The 12,749-nt window shown below is 33.7% G+C and overlaps 1 protein-coding gene across 1 annotated transcript in view; it reads left to right on the top strand.

Moving 5' to 3' along the window:
• BRD7 (bromodomain containing 7) overlaps nt 1-12,749 on the top strand; it is a 45,421-nt gene that overhangs the window by 11,248 nt on the left and 21,424 nt on the right. The window contains exons 3-6 of the mRNA XM_036751570.1: nt 6,110-6,239; nt 6,629-6,686; nt 8,587-8,731; nt 12,071-12,181. Coding sequence (XP_036607465.1) covers nt 6,110-6,239; nt 6,629-6,686; nt 8,587-8,731; nt 12,071-12,181 — 444 coding nt within the window. The remainder of the gene's footprint in view (nt 1-6,109; nt 6,240-6,628; nt 6,687-8,586; nt 8,732-12,070; nt 12,182-12,749) is intronic.

The raw sequence follows: 12,749 nt of genomic DNA, 5'->3' as shown, positions 1-12,749 counted from the left end.
AGGGGAGTCAAGCAATTTAGTTACTCTGAACCTGAAGAACTTCCTAGTGGGCTAACAGTAACTGTTTGTAGTAGCAGTCTCTGGAAACTCAACTGCACACTATCCAACAAACCCAAACCTGGGTCAGGAACTAACTAGGAAGGCAGTGAACTAAACTCTCCCCAGATCACATCACCTTGGGAAGTACTGAAAACTTGAAGCCTACTAGTCTGAGGTATGAGAACCCCAAAAAGACATTAAAAAGAGAGAAGCTTTGGCCAAAATATTGCTTTAAAAAAATCGTTCCTTAAAATTTAGAATTGAACAGACAGAAGCTAATCATTCCAGGAGACATCAGGAAACACTAAAGTCAAAAGGCTGGAAAAAAAAATAGAAGATACTGAAATATCTTTCATAGGAGAAACAGTTGACCTAGAAAATAAATTGAGGTGAGATAATTTAAGAATCATTGGATTACCTGGAAGCCATGAACAACAACAACAAAAAGAACCTATACATCATATTTCAAGAAATTTTAAAGGAAAACTGCCTGGATATCTTAAGTCCAGAGGACAAAGCAGGAATCAAAAAATCCGCCAGTCACCTCCTGAAAGAAACCCCAAAATGAAAGCTCCCAGGAATATTATAGCCAAAATCCTGAACTCCAAGGTCCAGAAGCAAATAATATAAGTAGAAAGAAAGAAAGAAAAAATTCATGTTCCATGTAAGGAGTCAGGATTACTCATGTACAAATCATCAGCATTTCTATGTATTACCAACAAAATCCAGCTAAAAGAGTTAGAGAAATTCCATGACAGAATCAAATACTACCTATCCAGATACCCATAAGAACTACATGAATATAATTACAAAACATTCTTCACAGAAATAAAGCCAGATCTAAGTAATTGAATAAATACAAATTATTCATGGATAGACCAACCCAGTATAACAAAAATGACAATAGTACCTAAATTAACTTACTGGTACAGTGACATACCAATCAGAGCAAGAAAAAATAACAATTCATCTAGCAAAACAAAAAGTCACAAACATCAATGAAAAGGTCAAATAATCAATAGAAAATAAAAATTGGGAGGGAAGAGGGCCAAGCAGTACTATGCTCAAACTATACTACAAAGCTGAAATCATCAAAACAATTGATACTGGATAAGAAATAGAGAGGTTGATCAGTGGAACAGATTTGGTATACAGTAATATAGAGAAGCAGATGAACACAATAACATAATGTTTGATAAACCCAGTGAAGCTATTGGGGTAAAAACTCACTAGTTGACAAAAACTATTGGGAAAACTGAAAAGTAATCTGGCAGAAACTAGGCATTGACCAACATTCACACCGTATACCAAGATAAGCTCAAAATGGGTACATGATTTATTCATTTGTTTATAACATCAAGCAAATCATTAGCAAATTAGTGGAGCAGGGAAGAAATTACCTGTCAGATCTATAGATAGGTGAAGAGTTCATGACCAAACAAGAGATAGAGAGGTTCATGGTAGGTAAAATGGATAATTTTGATTATATAAATTTAAAAATTTTTGCACGAACAAAACGAGAGCAGCTAAATTGAGAAGAAAACACGAAGCTGGAGGAAATCTTTGCAGCAAGTTTCTCTGACAAAGGCCTCATCTCTAATATTGTAGGTAACTGAGTCAAATTTATAAGAATTAGAGCCATTCTCTAATTAATAGTGGTCAAAAGATGTGAGTAGACACTTTTCAGAGGAAGAAATCAGAGCTAGCATTAGCTATATTTTTAAAATGCTCTAAGTCACTAATAGAAAAATGCAACTAAAAACATCTCTGACGTGCCACGTTACACTCATCAAATTGGCTAAGATGACAAAAATGGAAAATTGCAAACATTTGAGTAGATATGGAAAACAGGTACCCTAATACATTGTTGAGGGAGCTGTGTACTAGTCCAACTATTCTGAAAACAATTTGGAACTATGCCCCCAAAACTACTTGTGCTGCATATCTTTTGACTCAGTAATAGCACTATAAGATCATACCCCTTAGAGATGAAAGTAGAAAAGGACTTGACTATATGTACAAAATATTTACAGATCTTTTTATGGTGGCAAAGAATTGAAAACTGAGGGGATACCCTCAATTATGGAATGACTGAACTAGGTATGGCACATGAATGTGAAGAAATGATGAAGCAGGTGTTTTCAGAAAAACCTGGGAAGACTTATGTGAACTGATGCAAAATGAAATGAGCAGACCCAGAACAATGTACACAGTTACAGCAACATTGTAAAGATAATCAATTTTGTGCAAAATAGATAATTTTGATTGTATTAAATTAAGAAGGATTTGCACAAACAAAGCCAATGCACCCAAGATTAGAAGGGAAGCAGAAAGCTGGGAAACAATTTTTACAGCCAGGGTCTCTGATAAGGCTTCATTTCAAAATTTGACTCAGAGAACTGAGTCAAATTTATAAGGATACAAGTCATTCCCCATTTGATAAATGGTCAAAGGATATGAACAGGCAGTTTTCAGATGAAGAAATTAAAGCTGTCTATAGGCATATGAAAAAAATGCTCTAAATCACTATTGATTAGAGAAACGCAAATTAAAACAACGATGAGTTACCACCTCATACCTATCAGATTGGCTAACATGACAAAACAGGAAAATGGTAAATGTGGGAGAAGATATGGGAAAATTGGAACACTAATGCATTCACTGATGGTAGAGTTGTGAACTGATCCAACCATTCTGGAGAGCAATTTGGAACTATGCCCAAAGGGGTTATAAAACTGCATACTTTTTGATCCAGCAATACTACCCTAGGTCTATATCCCAAAGAGATCATTAAAAAGGGAAAAGGACCCACATATGCAAAAATATTTATAGCAGCTCTTTTTGTAGTGGCAAAGAATTGGAAATTGAGGGGATATCTATCAATTGGGGAATGGCTGTACAAGTTGTGGTATGTGAATGTAATGGAATACTATTGTGCTGTAAGAAAAGATGAGCAGGCAGACTTCAGAAAAACCTGGAAAGGCTCATATGAACTGATGCTGACTGAAATGAGCAGAACCAGGAGAACATTTTGTACACAGTAACAGCCACATTGTGTGATGACTAACTTTGATAGACTTATCTCTTCTCAGCAATGCAAGGATATAAGACAACTCCAAAAGACTCCTGATGAAAAGTGCTGTCCACATCCAGAAAAAGAACTATGGATTCTGAATGCAGATCAAAGCATATTATTTGCTCCCTTTTTTTTTGGTTTGTTTCTTCTTGATCGTGGTTTCTCCCATTGGTTCTAATTCTTCTTTACAACATGACTAATGTGAAAATAGGTTTAATATGAATGTATATGTAGAGCCTATATCAGATTGCATGCCATCTTGGGGAGAGGAAAGGGGAAAGAGGGGGGAAATTTTAGAACTCAAAATCTTACAAAGGTGAATGTTGAAAACTAAAAATGAATTTATTTTTTTAAAAAAGAGAATCAATTTTGAAAGATTTAGTAGTTCATATCAGTATACCACAATTCCAAAGGACTCAAGATGAAATATGTTGCCCACCTCCATATAAAGAACTAATGGACTCAAAGTAGAAACTGAAATATATTTTTTTCTCTTTCTTGCTTTTTTTTTGGTGGGGGGAGGTTGTTTGGTTGTTTTTGTTTTTTCTTTTGGCGGGAGATACAGAAATTTGTTTTGCATGACTATACATATTTGTGATGGGTTTTATTTTTCTTGCCTTCTCCTTGGGTGGGGAGGGAGATAATTTAAAACTGAAAAAAAGTCTACATGCTTTAAAAAAACATATCTATGTCAAGTATTTTGTAAATCTTAAAGTATTATGTAAATGTTAGTTATTATTATTTGCTCTAACATGTTAATGGTCTGATTATACATAGTTGAATCTACAAGTATTTATTTAGTACCTTCTGTGTTCCAGCTCCTGTGCCAGTATAATCTGTGAGCCTTAATCTCTCAAACTTATTTCCAACCATGGTTTCCATTATATTTCTCTCTGTCCTCTCATCTGCTCACCTTTGCATTGAAGAAATCAAGTCTTAAAGTATATATTGATTGAATTTGTAGACCTTTTCACTTTCTTTATAGAATTTCTCTACCTCCTCATCCTTTGCAATATAAGTTAGCACATAAGGAGCAATTATTTTCATGGTGGTCTGTTTGCAAACGCTTCATCATAAGGACTGTAAGGCAAAGTGGCCAAGCATCTCATTAAATCACGTTTCTTTTTGCACCACAGTTTTATCTCCACTAATTCACTTATATGTTTCTCCAAGGACAACTTGTGAGCCTTCCTTCTATTTAGCTTCAACTTTTTCTTCTAGTTTCATTTGTAATGATAATGTCAAGACTGATATGATTCACTTCTTCCAGTAGTATGTCGTTGGACAATAGACAAGGATCTCACATTTAGAGTACCAGCAGTTCGTGTTTATAGATGGTCTGTAATCTCTGATTCTTATGGCTTCTGCTCCCTATAGTCCCCTCCCCCTGCCACTGTCAGCGTTCTCCCTTCTCAAATATTAGCAGAACGTTTTAATCTTTCACTCCCTACTTGGTTATATTTAGCTGTGTATGTGTTGAATCCTCCCAGTAGAACTTAAGCTTCTTAAAGACAGAGACTTTTGTTTTTATCTTCAGTATGCTGTATGAAGTAATCACTTGAGAAACATTTTTTTGAAACGGTAAAACAAAAATAAGAAATTATTGGGAAATTGCAAAGTAACATGATAGTATTGAAGAGAGCACTGGACTTGGAATCAGAAGAGACCAAGTTCACATTTTCTCTCTGGCATTTATGAGCTATGTGACCACAGGCAAATCACTTTTCCTATATGAGTTATATTTCCTCATCTTTAAAATAGGGGTACAAATAGGTATAGTGCCTACCTTCCCAGGTTATTCTGAGGATCTAATGAAATTATGTATGTAAGGTACTTTGTTAATGTTAAGTTGCTCTGTCAATGCAGATAGATTTGATTATATTAAAAAAATTAAAAGCAAATTAAGATACTTTAATGGTAATGGCTGAGGAAGAAGTTGACATCTGCATTCTTCCAGTTCCAACTGTAGGAAACTCATAGAAATTTATAAGGTTAAAAATCATTCTGTAATGGAGAAATGAACAAAGGATACACAGATACATGAAGAAACACAAATTTTAATAATTATCTGATAAAAAAATTTCCATCTCTGATAATGAAATGCTGTATTAACACATTTCCTAAATATCGACTTTAACTTTTTTTTAACCTTATATGTATACAGATACAAATGGATATAGAATGGGATGCTGAGAAGTTTATTAATCCTTTTTTATTGTAAGAGAGGCATCATGAAATATAGAATGCTGGACTTGCAGTCAGGAAAACTTGGTTCACGTTCCACCTCTGACATTTACTAGCTGTGTTACCATGTAGGCAAATCATTTAACCTACCTGAACCTTAGTCTCCCCATCTATAAAATTAAGATTATAATAATAGTAGTGCATATCTCACAGGATTGTTGTGAGAATCAATAATACATTCTATAAGCCTTAAAGTACCACATCAATGTTATTGTTAATGTGAATAGTTCCAGTTATATGGAGTTTTGTATTTTTTTGGTTGTGGTTGCTAGTGTATGTCTATGGTAAAATTATTAAAAAGAATAAGATTGAGCTAGTAAAGCCACTCTTGATACCAGAATAAGATGTAGCCTGAGAGAAGAGTATTTTTTTCATTTTGATGGTCTAAGAAAAGCAGTTTGTTTGACTACAAAGAACAGGGCTATATAAAATGCATGCTTGATGACTTCCATTTCAAAAACTGGTCCAAAAAAATAGAGCTTGTCCCACTGAAAGAGGAGTTATATTAGTTAAGTAGTGTTTAATTCTCTGTTTGAATTCTAGTTTTCCAGTCTGTCTCTATAGACATCTGTTGTTCTACTCTTCTTTTTCCAGTAGATGGCAACAGAACCCATTTAGATTTTTCCTACTTAAGAAAATCAGTTTACTTTTCTTAGGTATCTCTTTTTTTATTTTGAAACTAATGTGAATCACGTGTGGTTAATGGTACAGATCCTGAAACCTTTCTAAAATATATAATTTCTTTTCTAGGAGGATAGAAAAAGGCGAGATCGGGATCGGGCTGAGAGTGAGGCAGAAAAAGAACTTCAATGTCAAACTCCTATAAGACTAGAATTGCCTCCTGAGAAGCCTCTGACAAGTACATTGTCCAAGCAAGAAGGTGGGAATAGCTAAGAATTCACTGTTATGAACAAAGTACCAAAAAGTAAAAAATTGTTTGAAGAGTTAAGGCTTGGGGAGATGATTCAGTTTCAGTTAGTCAGAGCTTAGATTTTCTTAATTTAAAAAAAAAACCTTTTCTGTTTCTATCACATCATGTATTGAAAATTTTCAATTTAATTTTAATTTTTAAACTGTATTTTCAAAAGGGAATTATTTGCAGTATGATTGAAATTTCTGTTTTTAAGGTTAAAAAAAGGAAAGATAAAGATAGATTATGAGGACATCAAAAGAAATGTCTGACAAATAAAAGGTATCACGTGAAATAGCTTATACCTTCTGATCTGAATTTTCTTTTGTAAAACTTTTTCTCTTTCCTTTGTACATTAGAAGTAGAGCAAACACCCCTTCAAGAGGCTTTGAATCAACTGATGAGACAATTACAAAGGTAAAGGTATATTTTAACACTTTGCATTGAAATTACACGTGCACAACATAAAGGGTACAGTTTGTAGAAGCCACTTTTTAAAGCCTACAATATGTGGCCTAGGTCTAAATTCAGTTAATTTTAAAGTGGATGATAAATATTATGCCTGGCAATAAAAGTACTACAAGATGCTCAGTAGTCAGATGTCCCCATTTGGTTTGTTTTAACTAGCAACCTGGAAGCTGTTAAATGATGTTTTTTAATGGCAATTTATTCTGTGATCTAAAGTGTTTTAATAATGTTAACACTTAAAACCAGGAATAAGTAATACATATATTTGTGCTTTTATTATTAATAGAGGAGGTGCCTTCTGTATGTTTTTATAATGCCAGCACATCACGAGTGTTTTGTGAGTATTAATTACATACAGACTAAACTGTGGAAGAAGTAAATAATACTGTATAACAAATAAGATAAAAGTCCTCCTTTTAAATGCAACTTTCTAAGTCTCAGGTTTCAGCCTTGGCCAGCATTTTCATTGTTGTCCACATGAAATAATTTCAACATCTTCCCAGTATGAAAAGGAATAGTTTGTCCTATTTAAAGAGGTTGAATTGCATAAACCCAGAATTTTTTATTTTTAATCCAAATACTGATTTCTGTTACTTATGTTTAAAGAAAACAACAATAGCCTTATTCAGAATTTGTACTCACAAAATTTGGTTTCATTCTTTCTTCCAAAATTATATTTTGAAGTTTTGACCACTTGTAAAAGTATAATAGTCAAATTTAGGTTAAAGCATGAATTTTAAATTAACTTAATACCTACCTTTTCTGTGTGATTGTCATACATGAACCACCAATGTCCATCACAAAGAAATTCCCCAGAGAACATCCCTGGTACTAAATATTCAACATACATAATTCAAACTTGTCATGAAGTGCAAAAAGTATATTGGTCTGACATCTTCTCACCTACTATACAATAACAGACTAAATAGAACCAATATCTTTTACTACTTTATAAAGCATTTTCTGCCCCCAAAGAGTAGAAAAATGCCATACCTCATAGCTACTATAGACTGATAACTTAGTTTTAACAAATACACCTAAATTTATACATTGAAAAATATTGTCCCTTTCAAAGTCACAATACCATTGTTTAAAACATGCTTAGAAATTTCCCCTTTTTAGAACTCCCTTCAGAGTCTATATATAGCACATTGTTTTGAATCTCAGTGGTAAAAACTTCATCTTTTGATTACAAATGAAGTATGATGCTAAAATGATGAGTTTTGTTTTCTTGTATGACTCATTAACTGGTTCTGAAGGGAGCTCTAAAATGTCTGAAGCCACAAAAGCATCACTGGAAAAAAAAATTGTAATCCACGTAGATTATGTTGAAGAGGATAATATTCTTTTTTGTATGAAGGTTGTTACTTTGTATTACATAGACTGTTCCTGGCTATATACTGATTTTGACAGATGAATCTGATAGAGGTGGTCTTAGATGGTAGATTGTTTTGTGTATTATTGTTTATTATGTTTATTACCTCTGCTCTTTTTTCCATCTTTGAATAATATATATTGGTCATCAGCTGGGTGGCTAGTCTTATTTATTGCCTTTATTTTATTTTTTTCCCAAGTAGAAGGATAATAAATTAAGTAGTCTGCATACTTAAGAAAAAAAGTCTCTGTATTGTAATGAAGCTTGTTTGTAAAGTATTGGAATGCTGTCATTAAGCAATGAGTTTGCTAGTCCTACATCAACTTTACTTCAGTTTTAAGTGAGAAACAGTTCCTGCCTTACTATGATTTCTTTCAACTAGGGAGAGCTTTTTCTCTAGTTTCAGCTCCTGGACTAGTAGAACCTTTTGCCATAGAAATGAAAAATAAGATTGCCTCTTTCATATCTTCACAGGAAGGACCCAAGTGCTTTCTTTTCATTTCCTGTGACTGATTTTATTGCTCCTGGCTACTCTATGATCATTAAACACCCAATGGATTTTAGTACTATGAAAGAAAAGATCAAGAACAATGACTACCAATCCATAGAAGAATTGAAGGTAGTTATAATTTATTTGTATTTTCTTTGGGGAAAGAGACTAACCTATGACACAAAACAAAACACTGACATCTTTATTCAGTCCAGAGCCAAACTTTTGGATTCTCCAAACACCAAAGCTTGGTAAAAATCTGCATGTCTGGTATTCAGAATATTTCCTATTGACCTTTTATTGTACAAAGAGCAATTTTTTTTTATTTCCAAGACTGTATTTTCTGTCTCAGAAAACTCTTACAAAGCTCTGTGATAAAAAACCAGATAAAATATACCATATGGTAGCTTTTTTAGAGTAAAATTTTGCATGACTTTAGTAAATGGTTTTTAAAATGTATTTGAGATTAAAAAGAGATATTAAAATTTTAATTTCAGATCAAAACAAATAAAATTGTAGTTCAGATAAAAATATAACTAAAACAAGTATTCTTTCCCTTTTATGACCACTCAAGAAAACATGTATATCCCTGTAAGAAAGCAGAAAATAAATTGGTTTGACCACAAATATTGTGTAAGGAAGTAACTTGATTACATTCTTTCTTATTGCTCTTAAATTCCACTTTATCTTTGTCAAATACCTTCCCTCTCCTCCCTGCCCCCCATTTTTAAGGGAAAGCCTTATAAGTAAACAGAAAGCTATGAAGATAATATATATATATTTGTTAACAGTTATAGCTGAAATTGATTTCACTTTTAGATGGTCATAGTATCTAAAGAAGGAAGGAAGATATGTATTCTTCTGATATTATCATCTTCTGGAGAGGAGAAAACACATCTCTTTAAACTTCTTTGTATAGGCCCTATACAGATACTTAGCAGCTGAAGTAGTGGAGTGATTCTACCCTTTTTACTCTTTAATATTTTAGAAATAATTTTTGAATAAAGTCCTAACTAATTTTAGAAGAAAAGCTTATCTGTACATCTCGCCTTTATTCCTTAAGAATTGTGTCCCATTTCTTTTCTTCTAGCCACATGTACAGTGGAAGAGTAAGTTGAGGAGAAAGCAAAATTATAGCTGGAACTTCCAGTGTGTTTTGAGATACACTTCTTAAATGTGTAGAATCATCATCTACCCTGGGAAATGTGCTAAATAACAGTTTACCTGATAACCAGCAGTTACTTGATTTAAGTTGCCAAGTTGTACTATATCAGTCATACAAGTCTATGTTCTCTCCCTTAAAATCCTCTTACTTGCTTCACAAAAAAGTGACGTTGACAAATTCTAAGACTTATATGGATTATCAGCATTTAATTTCTAATTTGACATCAATTTATTATACAGTCAATTTGTAAAGCGCTTAGCACCTGCTATGTTCCTGGCTAGGGGATACAAAGATAAAATTACAATGCCTGGCCCCAGGAAGCTTACATTCTCTTGGGAAAGACTACATGTCTACGGATAGGTATATGTAATCAGTCAGTAAACATTGAACACTTGCTATGCATTGTGCTAAGTGCTGGAACAAAAGGCAAAATAGCCCCTGCCCTCCTGGAGCTCACATTCTGATACAAAATAAATACAAAGTAATCTCTGAAATAGAGGAGGTACTTATTGAGGTTACTGAAATATACAGCTCAAGGGTTACTAAAAACTAGATTATGATACACAAGATACTCCCTGAATGGGTGAATGGATATAATCACCCTTTACCCTGAGAAATGTGACAAATAAGCTTATCTGCCAAAGAGTTAATCTATAATGAACTGTTTTATGTCAGTGTTTAGATCTTTAAGCTTGACTAAGGAGCAGCTAGGTGGCATAGTGAGTATGGCACCAGCCCTGGAGTCAGGAGGACCTGAGTTCAAATCCAGCCACTTGACACACTTACTAGCAGTGTGACTTTGGGCAAGTCACCTAACCCCAATTTTCTTGCCTTCCCCCCTCAAAAAAAAGAATTTGAACTAAGGTCTTCTAACTCCAAGCCTAGAGTTCTATCCATTGCACCATCTAGATACCTTAGACAAGGGAATCATTATACTTTGTCAAACCTATAATCTAGCTGAGTACTTTGTTACTAATAAAATTTATACATACTATGTAAATGCATAGTCAGTTTTTGTCTGCATATGATCCTGTTTTCTGCAAGTCCCTCCACTGCTCGCCCTTCCTCTCTTCCTCCTCCGTGTATGTGTGTGTCTCAGAAGTCTTCTGTTATTTTAAGCTATTAAAGCCTAATTAAATATAAGCTGTATGTATGTGTACATGTATATACATACGTGCATACATGCATTCTCTTTTTTGAAGCTTACTTCTATCTGTAACAAAATGGTAGACTTTTTCAAGGAGTATCCAAAACCAACTGTAACATGTATCCATTTTAAACTTGAGTAGATTTTGAGAATGCCACATGTATTTTTTTTTTAATTTCAATATAGCCCTCAGTGTTGAGACTCCTGTCTCATTTCCAGCTTTTACTGTGGTTTAAAGTGGAACTATAATTCTTCTTAACTGTTCATAGTTTTCATCTGTTCTGTGTTATCATCAACTCTCAAAGTGTTTGGGATATTTTAGTTATAGCTTGACATGATTTTCTTCACATTCATACAAGTGAAATTACCTGACTGTGCAAAAATGCAGGGAGTTCTTCAGTATACGCATGTTGGAAACAAAAATTTAAAAATTATAAATAATCTAGATAGTAATGTTACTTACGGTAACTTATCATGATTGTATGGTTTATTTTACAATGATAAGCTCTTTGTAATATTCCGCCAATATTTTGCTCTCAGTAGTATCCAAAATTAAAAGAGCCAGATATGAATATTGAAAATATTAGCCTTGTAACTATCTATAGTTGTGGTAAAGAATGTTATAATTTTTTGGCTCTGCCCTCCAGGTTCTACCCAGGTTTTCTAATATAGCAATCAAATTATACATTAAGTTTCTCATTGTCTATGTCAAAAAATCATTTTCCAAAATAACATGTAATTTCCTTTCAACAAAGATGTTTCTTATAAGCAAAAAATTCTCTTTTGACCTCTTAAGACTATTTAGTGGGCAGTGGAAGGAATCTTTGAAGGAATCTGCTTCTTGACATTTGATTCCTAAAAATTAAGTTCTAGATTTTACATGTAGCTATTCCTCTGTGGAAAAAAAAGGTTGTAGCATGTTTAAACTACTTTTCAAATTGCATCTCTTTTAATTCGTCAGTCAAGACTTCAGTACTTTAATTGCCTGTGTGAGATTACCCTTGGTAAACAAACAGTGAGAGAAATGAGAGGATTATTTTTTTCATGGTGCCAAGGAGAAGGGATTGAAATGTTTTTAAATGAGTTGATGTTTGAGCAGATTGTATAATTTAAAAGTATTCTTTGTGAGTTTTCCTCCTTAAACTTCTCTCTGCAGGATAATTTCAAACTGATGTGTAGCAATGCCATGATTTACAATAAACCGGAAACCATTTATTACAAAGCTGCAAAGAAGCTGTTGCACTCAGGAATGAAAATCCTTAGCCAGGTAAAGGAAAGCCCCTGTTAGAAATGATGGAAATGAAATTTTATCTCTGTGCTTAAACCAAAATGAATATTCCTAGAAAGGTTCTGAATTTACTTCAGAGTTAATCATTTTTGGAATAGAAAACATTAAAAGGAAAGATGTGTTCTTTTTAAAAGGTATGATGCTAAAGTGATAGATAGATAGATAGATAGATAGATAGATAGATAGATAGATAGATAGATAGATAGAAGTAGAGTAACTATCATTTGGAATTGATACATTTAAACCTTGTGAAGGGTAGGACTAGACATGCTCAGAGGTTCCTTCCAGTTCTGAGCTTATATTATTTGGTTATTACTTCCCTGAAGACACTTGACTTGACTAGACCTGGTAAACACTTTTGTTTATTCTGGACAGAAGTGTTCTAGAAGAAATAATATGGAAAGTTCAGTCCTGACTGGGGTGAAATCAGGGACCTGTGTTGAAACCAGGGGATTCCTTCTCCTGAGTGTAAGCAGAACCCTAACTTGGAGGACTGGAAAGAGGATCCCAGTCCTGGGTTGCCTGTGGGTCCAACCTGTCATGCCCA

This window comes from Trichosurus vulpecula, chromosome 3 (assembly GCF_011100635.1).
Source record: "Trichosurus vulpecula isolate mTriVul1 chromosome 3, mTriVul1.pri, whole genome shotgun sequence".
In the NCBI taxonomy this organism is placed as follows: domain Eukaryota; kingdom Metazoa; phylum Chordata; class Mammalia; order Diprotodontia; family Phalangeridae; genus Trichosurus; species Trichosurus vulpecula.
Note: the sequence above shows the minus strand (reverse complement) of the source record. Positions and strands in the feature narration are given on the sequence as shown.